We start from the raw sequence: 15,279 nt of genomic DNA, 5'->3' as shown, positions 1-15,279 counted from the left end.
ACCAAGCCCCCAACCTGGGCATGTGCCCTTGGCCAGAATCAAACCTGGACCCTTCAGTCCGAAGTCCGAAGCTCTATCCACTGAGCCAAACCGGCCAGGGTGGATTAGTTTATTTTTAAAAGACCATTCTTACTTCAGCCGGAGCTGATGGTATAAAGCATTTGCTGTTGAAATGAAATAAGTGTAAAAGACACGTGGTTTCTAGTACTTCTACCTTTGGGATATTCTGAATATTATTGTTCAGGAAATCCTAATTTCCCCTTAGAGGTAAGTTTGCCGCAAGACTTCTCTGCAAAGTTTTATAATATCCCAAGTTCTTAATTTTTTAAATTTATTTTTTTGCTTTTTTCCTTTCCAATGAATATCAGTCAGAAAATATGGTTAACTAATATTTGTTTGAGTCTTAAATTTTTAGGTATACACGTATTTCATGAATTGCTATGAGACCCTCTGCAAGTTGCTTACCTGCTTTGGGTCCTCATATCACCACCTACCTGTAAAGAAGAGTTTGTCTAGAGATGATCTATAATAGGGAGCCTCATCCTCCTCCCCATCCCTACGGACATGATGGACATGATGGTCTCCATCAACTACCATCAGCGGCAGCTCACGCAGCTCAGTGAGGCTGCCTGGCCTGCTTTCTCCTCCTCTGGGGGAATCACTGATCTAAGATTACTTTTAGCTCTAACACGTCTGCACCTATAGTGATCATGAGAAGACAATTAACCACCTGAAACTGTACCACCTTGAAAGGCACTTCTCTTCCTCTTCCTTTCCCTCATCCAACCTCTTCATTGAGCACTGTGCAGGGTTCCGATACATCAGACATGGCTCCTGGATAAAACCATCTTTTTGTGAGATTATTAGTAAAATAAAAAAAAACAGAACAGTAACTTGAAGGAAGTGGGAAGTCTATGCTAACAGGGCTTTCAATATCTTCCCTCCCCACCGCTCTTCTGTGTCCATTTGATGACATTAATAGGAAAAATCTCCAAAATTAAGAGTAGCATCTGACGGGCATTGAGTTAAACTTTAATCTCAAGCTTTCAAAGATGGTAAGAGGTCAAAGCTTCAGTTTACAGTGTCTTGGCAACTTCAAGATGCTAGGCTATTGTTGGATTTGTAGGTAATCAAAGGCTTGGCTTTGATTATCTACAAAAACATTTAAAGATAGCTCACTAAGATAAAGGGGTATCTACAATGACAGAATGCTCTTTCATCACATATACATTATTTGTATAGGTTGAACAATTTATTTCTATTTAATTTTGGACAAATTTTTAAGTTTCACCATCAAAATTAGACAAGAGTTTGAACTTTGCACATATAATATCTTTCTTCCCTAAGTCTCAAACCCTTTCCCCCTGTTTAGGAAACAATTGCATAATTTAAACTCCTTCAATATTGTGACCTAGTTCCCCATCTTGATGTTATAAACAGTTCAAGTAACTATGGTAACCATCTAGGAAAATGTTTAAATGTTTTTCTGGTCAGCAATATGCAAAGTATACCATATGTTTATTTTTTTCTCTCTGGGATAAGTAGATAATATGTGTTTTTCTTCTTGGTTAAGGGATATTATACTGAATGTTCCCTTGACTACAGTTCCATTCTGAATTCAGTTCCTTCATTAAAATGTTTTAGGACCATCTTTTGCTATTAGCATTCTAAATACTGAACAGTACTATAACCCATAGTAGGATTGATTTAAGGAACCAATTTTAACTCTGTGCTGTCTACTTCATAAATTGAATGTACAGGCTGACATTGCTCAGATTTGTAATATTCTATTTCGGGAACCTGGTGTTTCTTAACTATGTGCTTTAGTCCTAGCTAGAGTTTCCTTAAAGCAAAAAACTAAAATGGAATTGCATCTTAGGGGTATATTTACTGAGAAGAGTTATCTGCAGTTTGTAGTCAGTTTTTAAAAGCTTCATTTTAGCTCTATTTTTTGTTTGTTTTTTCCCCTATAATTAGTGTGTACTACTTATGCAATGACACAATTAAACACGCTTTAAAACTGAGCTCACTGGAAATGCAGTGTTTTTTTTTTAGTTGCCTACTATACTAATGAACTGACTTAAAAGTTTTAGGTTATTTTCAGTACAATTTAAAATGCTTCACTGGACTTGTAAAACACATTATACTATAACTAGAGGCCCAATGCACGAAGATTCGTTCAAGAATGGGCCTTCCTTTCCCTGGCTGCCGGCACCGCCTTCGCTCCGGCCGGAGCCTCCTTTCTGCCTTCCCACCTGCCCAGAAGCCTGGAGCGGTAGGGAACGCCTGCATCGCCTGCATGGTCGCCATGGCAAGTGTCCCGCCCCTGGCCACTTGGTGCCTGTGTATGCAAATCAACCCATCTTTACTGGGTTAATTTGAATACTCACTCCTGATTGGCTGGTGGACATCACGAAGATATGGTCAATTTGCATCTTTCTCTTTTATTAGTGTAAATGTGTTAAATTAACAAACGCCTAGATTTTTAAGGATTTATTTAGTTGCATTAGGTACAATTACATTTCTACGGTGGGCTATCAATTGGTGACCTTTTAATATGAAGATTTTGTTTAAAGTTATTTTCTTGAATTTCCCTATATATAATTTTTAAAATTTATCTTTGTTTAAAGTATTACAGATGCCCCATTTTCTTCCCCATTGACCTCCTCCTTCTCCTCACTCCTGTCCCCTCCCCAGGCCTTCACCCAGCTATGGTTGATGTCCATGGGTTATGCATATAAGTTCTTTGATCTCTTTCCTCCCGAATTTCCCTATATTTTTAACAGTGCTTTTCAACCATCTAAATATCTTCCTTAGAGAAACACTGCAATCTGCTTCCCTAAATTAAATAGGGAATTAACTGCTTCTTATTAGTTTAGAAAGGACCTCACTAACCAAATGCAAAGTGTGTAACTTGCTTGGATGCTACTGAACAAACCAAATATAAAAAGGTATCAAGACAATAGGGAAATTCAAACTGTCTCATGTTCAATGATGGTAATATTTTTTTATGGGTCAATGGTATTGTAGATATTTTTGAAAATTATCTCATTTCAGATTTAAAGTATTTAGAGATAAAATGGTAATAACCTAGCAAGGGTAAGGGGGTCATAGATGAAATAATATTGGCCATATGTCAATAAATGCTCAAGCTAGGTGAATAGCATATTAGGGTTTATTGTACTATTACCTCTACTTTTGTGTGTTTGACATTCCCATAATAAAAAGTTTTTAAAATTAAAAAGTTGAAAAAATAAAAGATTCCAAATTCAATTGGCCTGACTCACGCAGTAGCTGAATTTTCTCAGGAGGCGTCTTGAGTAATTCTTCAGGACTATTTGCTACTAGTTTTCCATCAGAGTTTGAAGTTGTTGCTTTGTTCTCTAAGTATAAATAAAGGCTTCAGGACATGGGTTTAGAAGCATAAACATTTCCTACCAGGTACTTCTCAAAGTAGCTGACTTAGAAATTAAAGGTGATCCCGGACACTTCTACTAATTCGGGGATTTCAGCTGCTATTTCTTTCTAGGGTTGCTTTATGGTAGAAAATATATTGAAGAGCAAATCAGATACCTTTTTTTGCTTTATTCACAGGATTAAATATCACTAATTAACTTCCTGTTGCAGAGAAATGGGAACTTTACTTTATTTGAAATAGGGAGAGGAGGAGAGGAGAAACATTGATTTGTTATTCCACTCATTTCTGCACTCATTGATTGATTTGTTATTCCACTTATGTATGCATTCATTGGTTGTTTCTTATATGTGCCCTGGCCAGGCTGAAACCTTGGCATATGTAGACAATGATCTAACCCACTGAGCAACTTGGCCAGGGCGAGAATTGGGAACTTTTAAACATTGCATTTAACAGAATAAGGGAACCCAATCTGAAAAAGCCTAAAATTTCCAGTTAACTAACTAATGAGGAGAAAAGGACATGGCAAATAATCAAGGTCACAAGTTGAGTTTGGGGAGCAGGGTGATTTCTTTCCCCATGTGAGTACATCCCTCCACAGTATGCTTTCACAAGTACAGTAGGAATAAGCCACGCCTTTGATTAACGTTTATAAGTTGATATAGCAAGAAAAGCGCATCTGAAATAATTCACATACACACACATATTACCATCTTAGAGTGTTCTTTATAGGTTTAGACCAACACAAGCTGAAAAAAATCATCATGTGCACATTTTTGCTTCCTTTCTGCCTGTTCATCTGAATTATGAAAGGTGAAAATAACGCCAGAAAAGGCCTCCCTCCCCACACTCATCCTTCCTTCCTCGCACCTCGCTCTGGGTTCCTGAGGGAGTGCTCTCAGCATTCGGCCCCACTGCCTTGCTCACTTCTGCCTGCAGATCACTTCCCGGGCTGAATAAAATCCGTCGGTGCGCTCACAGTCTACCGGAAAACAAGGCATCTTGCATTATTTGGGGCCTTCAAGGAAGACCGGATTCCAATCTATGAGTAAACAAAAACAGCAGGGTTCAGATAAAAAGCAATCCATTTCTATTCTTAACTGCGACTGTTTGTGGTGGTGTTGTTTTTTTTTTCACAAGAACCATCCGCTTAATCTGAACGATGTAAAGAACGACAATAAAATCCCTCCGCGGTTCTCAGAAATACAGTGCACGGTACTGCCTGGGTTGACTAATATCCAAGTGGTCAGAACCTCCAGGACCACAGGATATAACGCGAGACCATCTCCACGTCCTGGTGCAATATAAACATATATGTTGATATATACATACATATATATATGTATTGTTTCCAAGACGTCGAGTTTCCTGGAGTGCTTTTCGGGGAGCTGAAATTTAAAACTTCCTCTAGATCAAGGTCTACATTTCTCTTGGCTCGTCAATGGCTCCTTACTAGTAACAGCTGTTTCCCACGCGCTCCGTAGGTCACCATCCAGGGGGTACCATCGCTGCCACCTGGATGGTCTCCCACGCACGTTTTCTCTTTCCCTCCGCGGCCCTCCTCCCAGGAGGGCCTGTGTACACAGGCACCCCATCAAAGCGCCCGTGTGCGCGCCCCGCGGACCCCCGGTTGTCTCCCCGGCGCACGCGGTCACACACGGAGCGTCCATCTGGGATGGGAACGCGCCCCCCGGCCTGGCTCTGCAATGATCACGGCGCAGAAACCAAACGCTGGCCGTGGACCGCGCAGCTCAGCCCGTGGGTCCGATTCCGGAGGAGTTTGCTCCCGTCTGCACACCCCGCCCGCCCTCCGGCCGCTCCGGGGGCTGCGGTTTGAGGGTGAAAAGGCAGGAAAAGGTGTCGGTGTGCGCGCCTTTCGCCGCCGGTAAGCCCTCGCCGGCGTTCAATGCTTAACCATCCTGCCCACGGGGGAGGGGAAATGTAAGGTTGTCTGCGGGTCCAACACGCTCCCGGGGCAGAGGCAGCCCGGGCTACACGGATTCCCGAGGAGCCGGGGTGCACGGAACCTGCCAGACACATGGGCGCCCGCAGACGCACGCGCGCGGAGGCCGGGAGGGAGATTTAAAAGGCGGGCCGCCTGGAAGAGAAGGAGCGCTCAGGGGGCCCGCGGGCGCGCCGCCGACCTCCGCGACCAGCCCCCCGCTGCCCCGCGGGCCCGAGAGCCGGGGCGGGGGGAGGCGCGGAGCCCGGAGCAGCGCCGAGCCGGCGGCCCGGAGAGCGGCGGCGGCCCCGCCGGGGGGAGCACCGCCGCGGCGCATGCCGGGAGTGCGCGCGCTGCACGCCGGGCGCCGTAGTCCCCGCGGCCTCACTCACTCCAGGTTGCAGCGAAAAGCGGCCGCCTGCTGCTCCTTTTAAGGCTCGCTTGGGGCCGCGCTAGATCCGCCGATGGGGAAGAAGTCGGTAATGGCGGGCCGAGGGACCCGGGCCGTGTTTCCCCCCGCCCTGTGGGAAGGAGGCAAGGCAGGGGTCCCCACCGTCGCTCGCCAGTCCCTTTCCGAGCCGGGGCGGAAAGGGGGGGCCTGCCGGTCGTTCTCCTTTAAGAGGGGGCGGGGCGCGGCCTGCCGTTTGGCCGGGCCGAGAGTTGACAGACCAATCGCCCGGGTGGCGGCGGGAAGGCGGGAGAATGCGAACCCTCCGGTAGGGCGGTAGAGGCGGGCCCCCGGCCTTATTAGGAGGGGGCCCTGCGCAGGCGCAGTGGCGGCCGCCGCGGAGGGGCGGGGATAGGCCAGTGAGAGACGCTCGGACAGGCTCCGAGGGTGATTGGGAGGAAAGGGGCAGCGGAGGGCTTGTCATGGGGATCCGAGCTGCGAGGCGGCATTGGTAGCCTCTGGGGACGCCGAGGGGGGCCGGAAGTGTCACCGCCGGAGACCCCAGCGCCCGCTCCGCTGGGGGGATCCCCGCTGCTCGGGTCCCGCGGAGGGCGGACAAAAAGGAGGGAGCCCTGATCTCGCCCCGCCCCTGGGCTGGTTACCGCGGGGGCGGGGAGTGAGGGCTGCTTTTGGGGGGAGTGGAGATCGGGGGACTCGGCGGTGCCCTCTCGAGCGGCTGCCGGGGTCCCCGCGGCGCGGGCTGCGGAGCAGGGTGGCCGCGGCGGCCGTGGCTGTTGCATGTGTGGCTGCTGGATGCGGAGGCGGCGGCGGCGGCGGCGGCGAGCAGCAGCGGCGGCGGCGGCAGGATGTTAGGGCAGCAGCAGCAGCAACTCTACTCGTCGGCGGCGATCCTGACCGGGGAGCGCAGCCGGCTCCTCACCTGCTACGTGCAGGACTACCTGGAGTGCGTGGAGTCGCTGCCCCACGACATGCAGAGGAACGTGTCCGTGCTGCGGGAGCTGGACAACAAATATCAAGGTAGGGGGCCGCGGGGCTGCCCATGCGGGTCCTCCCCGCCCTCGGGTCCGCGGGCCTCCGGGCAGGGCGCTCGTTGCCAGCCCGAGGGAGTGACACTTTCCTTTTCTCCGGTGACAGTCTCCTCGAGTGCACGGAGGGGGTCTGATGTGTGGGACCGGGGAGAGGGGCGGGAGGCCGGGCTCGCGGCCCTCCCTTTCCCCTCCCGCGATCGGCGAGGACTTCGGTGGGGTCTCCCGGGTGGGGGTGGGGGCCGCTCGTCAGCCCACGCTGCAGACCCAGCGGCTGCAGCTGGCGTGGAGGGGAATCAGCCATTTTAAGTAGCAAGCATTTGTTCTGGCTCCGGCTTGCCCCGTGCCGCAAGCCTCCTGCCAGGCGAGGGAGCGTGCAGCCGGGCGGCGGGCTGCAGGGAGTGAGGGGCCGGGCTCCCGCTGGTCTCCGGGCCTGGCTTCCCCCAGCCCCTGAGGCCCCCACCCCCTGGGAGCATATGCATTGGAACGTGCGGGGGGAGGGGGCGAGAGGGGGCCGCGAAGGCGGACTCGGGGGAGGTCCCTCCCTCCGCTCTCCGCTCCGGGCTCGGCCATCGGGGCGTCCGTCCTCCCCAGCCGCCCCTGGGAGAGTTCCGGGCTGTAGCCTTTCCCCAGCTCCTTCGGCCCAATGGTTAAAAGGGGAGGGGTCCCCGCGGGTGGAGGAAGAGGGGTGTGTGTGGCGGGGAGGGCCCCCGGCGTCGGGGGGCGTGGCCTGGGGCGTGACGTAGACATGGGCGGGGCGCGGACGCGCGCTCTCGCCCGCCTCGAAAATGGCTGGCTGCTGGGAGGCTGGGGCGGGCGTGCGGGGCGTCAGCGCGGCCCCAGCAGAGTCACTGTCAGTGTGCGGGGCAGGTCTGTGGTTGTGTTTCGACTCCCTCCCAACCATTCAGCTGTGACGGGGACGGTCAGCCACTGGGAGCGTCGCTGACCCTGCCTCTGCGTAGGTTCCGGTTCTTGTCTCACTTCCGGGTCTCAGGAGGAAGTGGGTGGTTGACCGGGCAACCGCCTGGCGTCCCTTAACCCCTCCCTCCTCCGCCAAGTTGAAGTGTGGAGGCAGACGCCACCCTTTGTGGTCAGTCCCCAAGGCGCTGGGACGGAGCCGGCCTTTACAGAGAGGACCGTTACCATCCACTGTCAGCGGGCCCTTCACCTGCTCCCGGAGGGGGGACGCTTACCAGGGGGCCGCTGTGCTTTTCCTGATCCCGGGCCCAGGACCAGACCTGGACACAACGTGGAGACAGCCCTGCGGACCTTAGGGAGAGAACTTCTGGGGCCCATTCCCTGTTTTTCCAGACACGTCGTAAATCTAATGATTTAGTCCCTAAGGAACCCACTTCTGGGGTGGCATTTTCAGGCCCTTAGCATGTTAAGATACTTAAATGTCTCTGTTTTAGAATCTATAATTTACTCCTGTCTTCTGAACCCACAATTGATAGGACTGGTCCATGTTAGGGGGAAGAGAATTCATGCTGATTACTTACCGTGTGTCATGTGCTGTGTCAAGTCTAGAACGTTATCTCATTTAATCCTCACAATAACCTTATGAAGTAAAAATTTGCGGATAAATTAAAATGTACAGGGAGTTTAAGTACCTTGTTCAATTAGGTGGGGAGTGTTTGACTCCACAGCCTGGCTACTTTGGGTGCCAGGCTTGTTTTTGAACTATTTTAACTTTTTATTTTTTCAAAGAAAAACTCTCCAAAGGTATTTTTGACAGACTTGGAGCACATACACAGTACATACATTGTAACCTGAAAATGATACATACATGCCTAAGAATTGTATATTCAGCATTTTTAGTTGTTCCGATAACACTGTAGTAAAGGTTTCCACATCTCTATAAAAACGTATTACCTACATTTGCCTTCACAAAAGTGAAGCTATTTCTTTTCATTTTATTTGGGGAGGGACAATTTGTTACAGGGAAATCTTTCATCTTGACCATCTAGAATTGTCATAAGTAGCTCTGTTAACATGAGAAACAGTATTAGGCCTTAAATGATTGAGAGATCATAAAAATTTTCAGCTGTGTTAAGATTGTGATTAGTTTCAAGATTAATATAAAAACGATCTAGTTTTGCCCTAGCCAGTTTGGCTCAGTGGATGGAGTGTGGGCCTGAGGACTGAAAGGTCCCAGGTTGATTGTGGTCAAGGGCACATGCCTGGGTTGCAGGCTCAGTCCCCAGTGGGGGCGTGCAGGAGGCAGCCAACCAATGGTTATCTCTCATCATTTGTGTTTCTCTCTCCCTTCCTCTCCGAAATCAATAAAAATATATTTTAAATAAATAAAATGATTTAGTTTTCACTTTGCACATGCGTACTGGGTTCAGCTTTCTGTTTTACATTTATTAGCCTTAAATACTTGTGTTTTTTAAAGTTTATTTGCGAGTTTTCAAGTATTTTCTGATTCTGGATCTAATACTGTAATATTTAGTGATACAAATTACTTAAGCAGTCAAAGAAATTTCCTAACTATTTGAGACACTTTATTAGAAATTACTCAGGAACCTTAAAAGTAACCTAAAAAAGTTAAAAATAGAGAAATGAAAATATTATGATAATGAAGTATTTATTATGGGATTTGATTGTTAGAGAACCTCAATTTTTGTTTTAGTATTTTTGTTCATAATTTCCTGGGTAAATAAACTTTGAACTAAAATTTAATACTTAATTTCAAGTGTCTTCCTTTCAGCGTAGTAGAAAATGCTGACGTGGTGAAGCCAGACAGACAGATCTGAAGAGTTAAAAGTCCGCAGTTGTTGCCCTACTGGGTTTGGCTCAGTGGATAGAGCATTGGCCTGCGGACCAAAGGGTCCCGGGTTCGATTCAGGTCAAGGGCACATACCTTGGTTGCAGGCTCCTCCCTGGCCTGGAACCACAGTCATGGCTCATGCTGGAGGCAATCAATCGATGTGTTTCTCTCACATCAATGTTTCTCTCTGTCTTTCCCTCTCTTCCACTCTCCCTAAAAATCAATGAAAAAATATCCTCAGGTGAGGATTAACCAAAAACAAACAAACAAACAAAAAAGTCTGGGGTTGTTGTCTCTTGAGCTCCATGGCTTCCTCGTGGGGTTGCCGTGGGGATTAAAGGAGAAAACCTTTATCACATAGACATGTCTCAGTATTAGTTTCTTTCACTTCATCATTAAGGTGTCTTAAAAATGAGAATTTTTATCTCGTGTATAGTTCTATGTGTTGGTATGCTATAATTAGCTTCTAAGTCCTGATTATTAGATTATTAGATAAAGAATATTTGAAATAAGGTTACCCTTTATTTTATTTATTTATTTTTAATATATTTTTATTGATTTCATATAGGAAGGAAGAGGGAGAGAAAAATAAAAACATCAATGATGAGAGAGAATCATTGACCAGCTGCCTCTTGCACACCCCCTACTGGGGATCGAGCCCACAACCGAGTCATGTGCCCTTGACCAGAATCGAACCCCGGAATCCTTCGGTCCCCAGACCTCCACTCTATCCGCTGAGCCAAACTGGTTAGGGCTCCCCTTTATTTTTTAGCCTTCAAATTTTGTGTGTGTTTGGGCGCGGGTGGGGGGGACGGGGGCGGGGGGGGCTGTACAGGAAAATATATAACTTCCTTATTTTTCCTGGAGGAAAATTAAGTTCTTAGGAAACCCACTTACATACCTACCCGGGCCAATGGGCTAGATAAGACTTTGTTTAGAAGTATGCTGTGCAGGTGTGAGTACCTCAGATGTGTAGGGCCACGTTGTCGTGTGTCTGAGGTCAGAGCTGTCCCTCCACTGTGAGTGCCTACAGTTTCCAGGGAGGAGCTACTTGCTTTGTATCACCTTGCTTGCAGACAGCCCCACTGTATGCATTTTACTCGTCTGACATTTCTGTTCTTATCATTAGAATAATAATATGGGATCTAAAACAGTGATCTGCTATGTGGTGTGATAAATTAGAGTTAATTTTTTGTTGCTCCATCTTTACTAAGAACTCTTTCAAATAGTGTTAAATCTCATAAGGATAAAAAAAACAACAACAGATTTGAATAAAAAACTAATCTTATGCAAATTTTGGTGATACCTAGAGCTATATTTTTAGTTTTCGTGTACCTTCTAGTGACTCAGCTATTTTTAATTGATTTGAATGTGTTCCAGGTGCTATACAATAACTAAATCAGCAATTCAAAAAGCTTACCTAGAACCAACTGCTGAGTTATCTACAAAAATATAGTGACCCAATGCTGACTTTGGGTCACTATATTCTGTTAGTAGCTTAGTCAGTTGATGCCAGAACATGAACCTAAACCTACTCTGGAAATAGTTTAGGTTTCAGAATTATCTCTCGTGACAAAATAAACGAGCCATTAAAACTAATATGATGGGAAGCTAAGAGCTACTTCTGTCTGCTTTAAGGAAGTCCAGGGGTATGATAGGAAATTAAAGGTATAGTGTCTCTCTGGAGTCATGCAAGTCATTGATTGAACTGTAAATCTTGTAGATGCAATTGGACAGTAATCTGCAGCATAGTCCTTGAATTTCTTTAAATTTTACAGCTACAGTCTGGCCTGTAAATTTTATATACAGGATTTTTTTGAGATTCAATATGGAAGTAGGTAAACTGTAAAGTGGTATATAGTGAACCTGACCACACAAAATACTTTTTTAAAAAAAGTTCTTATTTGTGGATATTTTTTCCATTGATTCCTAGAGAGTGTGGAAGGGAGGAGAGAGAGATTGAGAGAGAGAGAGAGAAACTGGTGTGACTCCCACATTTGTCCCTACTGGTGCTGGGCAACCTGCAACCAAGGTACCCTTGACCGGGAATCGAACCTGTGATCCTTGGGCCCTCAGGCTGACACATAAAATACTTTTGATTATTAGGTAGCCACACATTTTTAAAAATATACTTTTTATTGATTTCAGAGAGGAAGGGAGAGGGAGAGAGAGAGAGATAAACATCAATGATGAGAGAGAATCACTGGTTGGCTGCCTTCTGTACTCCCCCCACTGGGGATCAAGCCTCAACCTGGGCATGTGCCCTTGACCAGAATCAAACCTGGTACCTTACAGTCCTCAGGCCAACGCTCTATCCACTGAACCAGACTGGCTAGGGCACGTTTTGTTTTTAAAATTGATTAATGAATATTAGAGTTTTGTGTTCTCTTTTTTATTAGTTTATTTCTAAATATACTTTTATATTTAATAACATAAGATCTTTGTATGAGAAATAATGTATTTTTTAATGTACACATACTAAAGAGTGTGGTCTTATGGTTTGAGTTCATTCTAACTTTTCCAATTCTGTGAAAGATAACTAACTTGAAAAATGCTGTATGTGCTAATACACAATAACCTTCTGATTTTTCCTTTTCTTTTTTAGAAACATTAAAGGAAATTGATGATGTCTATGAAAAATATAAGAAAGAAGATGATTCAAACCAGAGAAAACGCCTACAGCAGCATCTCCAAAGAGCATTAATCAATAGCCAAGAATTGGGAGATGAAAAAATTCAGATTGTCACACAAATGCTCGAATTGGTGGAAAATCGGGCAAGGCAAATGGAGCTACATTCACAGTGTTTTCAAGATCCTGCTGAAAGTGAACGAGTCTCAGATAAAACAAAGATAGATGCCAGCCAACCGGAAAGATCTTCCAGGAGACCCAGAAGACAGCGAACCAGTGAGAGCCGTGATTTATGTCACATGACTAATGGCATTGAAGACTGTGATGATCAGCCACCGAAGGAAAAGAAATCCAAGTCCGCCAAGAAAAAGAAACGCTCCAAGGCCAAGCAGGAAAGGGAAACGTCACCTGTTGAGTTTGCAATCGATCCCAATGAACCTACATACTGTCTATGTAACCAAGTGTCTTATGGGGAGATGATCGGATGTGATAATGAACAGTGTCCAATTGAGTGGTTTCACTTTTCATGTGTTTCACTTACCTATAAACCAAAGGGGAAATGGTATTGCCCAAAGTGCAGGGGAGATAATGAGAAAACAATGGACAAAAGTACTGAAAAGACAAAAAAGGATAGAAGATCGAGGTAGTAAAGGCCATCCACATTTTAAAGGGTTATTTGTCTTTTATATAATTCTTTGAGAATTTACTTTCAGAAAATGTTTTAGGGTAAATGCATAAGACTATGCAATAATTTTTAATCATTAGTATTAATGATGTATTAAAAGTTGTTGTACTTTGTCTGTGACCTTAATTTTCTGCACTGAATTACCAAATATTTTGAACCAGGCGGTCTGTAGGTCACCTGATGAAAGGAGCAGGGAAGAGGGAGAGGGTGGGGTGAACATTAGGAAAACTTCACAAGCCATGCCTATTTCATTTTCACTTAAAATGTGATTCTTTGTTTTGGGTTAACACCAAAGTGTTGCTGGCATTTTTTAAGTTCTACGGTGCTTAAAAAATTTTAGATAATAGTTGGAGTTTTCTGCAAGCATTACAGTTATCGTGGGTCATTTAAAATATGAACACTATATACCATTTAGAGCTTTCCCCCTGGCCCCATTTATACATCCACTTGTTCATCTCTAGTCTTCCTAGAATTTAAGGATTAGAGATAATAACTTGGGATTCCATGTGGGATAATGTGCTCTTACAGGGGTATTTGCTGCTGTCTTTTCATGAGTAGCATTTTGATGCACTGTGAGAGGCCCATTTGTAAATGCCTTGCTGCTGCTGCTTAGACACATCCAATCTCATGCTTCATAAGGGACTGTGTTTTGTTTTCATTGGGACAGGTAAGAGGGAGTGGTTAGAATACCAAAAATGCTGTCACTGACTTATATTGGCAAAATTGGGGTTATGTAGTATGGTTCAAGGTTGAGCAATGAAAAAAAAAATCCATCCTATTTGATATTTTCTACGCTGACCCACTGCTGGGATGCCTAGACCCAGGCCTCTCGCTGGGCAAAGGGCATCTAGTCTTTAAATATTGCCTTCATGTCAAACAGTCGCTTAAATAGTTTTGCTAGTGGCTATAGTTCATTGCTGTCCCAATCAGTGATTATATATTATTTTAAGTAACAGTGCATTTACTTTCTTAACTTTCTGGTATTGGTGCTGTTTGATGTCTTGACATTTAATTAGCTAATTATAACAATGCAATTAATATTGTGTTTGTAAACAGAATTTTCCCAAATCCTAGTATTTTAAGGGTAAGGGATGTATGTCCATATATTTGGGGATTTTGGGGGGTGGCGGGAGCAGCAGATTGACTAGTCCTTAAATTTGTGTTTGACATACTTTTTACTTCTCATTTCTTCCTAATCTGATTATCTTGATTCTTTTTGATTAACATGTGAAAAATTCTGTCTGCTTGTTTGGGAAAAAATTGTTTTCTTCTCTTCTAGCTCTCCTGTGTGACTTTTAGGCATGTCATTCCACCTCAGCTGGGTGTCAGGTTATTCGTGTGCACGTAATATGAGGTTGGCTTAAATATCCCCAAGGTTCTTTGGGAATCTTCAGTGTTTTCACTGTAGAGATGATTTTAATAATCACATGACTTGGTTTTCTCTTTCATTAATTTTGTCCTTCATTTTGAGGTATGAAGACACTTTATTATTTTTCTTTTAATCTTTATTGTTGAAAGTAATACATAGGTCCTCCTTTTTCTGAAGACACTTTAAAGGCAAGCTTAGAGACAGGTAAATGCACAATATTTGATGACTAGAGTTTATTATATTACTTCTTGAACAAGGAATATTAGCATGATTAAGATTTTATTTTATTGTAACTTGTTGAGTTTTAAAATCCTTTTCTCTCTTGAGAATATAGCATTTGGTCTTAATAATTACATCCTGTTTTTAAAAGAAATATATTTTTATTGATTTCAGAGAGGGAGAGATAGAAACATCAATGATGAGAGAGAATCACTCACTGATCGCCTGCCTCCTGCATGCCCCCTACTGGGGATCAAGCCTGCAACTTGGACCTGTGTCCTTGACCAGAATTGAACCCGGGACCCTTCAGTCCGCAGGCCGATGCTCTAGCCACTGAGCCACACTGGCTAGGTCAGTCAACACTTTTTTTTTTTTTAATATATTTTATTGATTCTTTACAGAGAGGAAGGGAGAGGGACAGAGAGAGAAACATCGATGAGAGAGAAACATCGACCAGCTGCCTCCTGCACATCCCCCACTGGGGACATGCCTGCAACCAATGTACATGCCCTTGACCGGAATCGAACCCGGGACCCTTCAGTCCACAGACCGACGCTCTATCCACTGAGCCAAACCGGCTTCGGCCAGTCAACACTTTTTAATACATAAATTTGATTCAGCATATCAGCAAATAATAAACTTCCAAATGGAAGTGCCCAAATTTGGATTAGTCTTGACAGGAAAACAAATGTAGAAAATCCTGAAAGATGTGCTCTCTTGAAGACCTAACATTTGAAACAGTTTTATTTTCATGAATTTCTTCTTGTTTTCTATACCAAAAAGGAATAGAAGTCTTAAGTTTGCATAACATTATGA

At 44.9% G+C, this 15,279-nt stretch overlaps 1 protein-coding gene and 1 long non-coding RNA gene across 2 annotated transcripts; one reads left to right on the top strand and one right to left on the bottom strand.

The window, feature by feature from the left end:
• Positions 1-4,119: 4,119 nt before the first annotated feature.
• LOC129150016 (uncharacterized) lies at positions 4,120-6,093 on the bottom strand. Its single transcript, XR_008556795.1, has 2 exons — positions 5,750-6,093; positions 4,120-4,457 (listed from the first exon to the last, which is right to left on the bottom strand). It is a non-coding gene; the product is annotated as an uncharacterized LOC129150016 (long non-coding RNA).
• A 42-nt stretch (positions 6,094-6,135) lies between these two features.
• On the top strand, positions 6,136-13,015 carry ING2 (inhibitor of growth family member 2). The gene is made up of 2 exons (XM_008151887.3): positions 6,136-6,783; positions 12,167-13,015. The coding sequence occupies exons 1-2, from the start codon at positions 6,612-6,614 to the stop codon at positions 12,835-12,837; spliced, it is 843 nt and encodes a 280-aa protein (XP_008150109.1). The 5' UTR covers positions 6,136-6,611; the 3' UTR covers positions 12,838-13,015.
• The last annotated feature ends 2,264 nt before the right edge of the window (positions 13,016-15,279 follow it).

This window comes from Eptesicus fuscus, chromosome 8, assembly GCF_027574615.1.
Source record: "Eptesicus fuscus isolate TK198812 chromosome 8, DD_ASM_mEF_20220401, whole genome shotgun sequence".
Classification (NCBI taxonomy): domain Eukaryota; kingdom Metazoa; phylum Chordata; class Mammalia; order Chiroptera; family Vespertilionidae; genus Eptesicus; species Eptesicus fuscus.
The sequence above is the reverse complement of the archived record's forward strand: the minus strand, read 5'-3'. Positions and strand labels throughout refer to the sequence as shown.

What these genes read in the sequence shown, in the direction of transcription:
- ING2 (XM_008151887.3), top strand. Translation starts at nt 6,612, where the DNA reads ATGTTAGGGCAGCAGCAGCAGCAACTCTACTCGTCGGCGGCGATCCTG. An exon ending in GCTGGACAACAAATATCAAG is followed by an intron (nt 6,784 to 12,166) that starts GTAGGGGGCCGC and finishes TTTCTTTTTTAG; the next exon opens with AAACATTAAAGGAAATTGAT.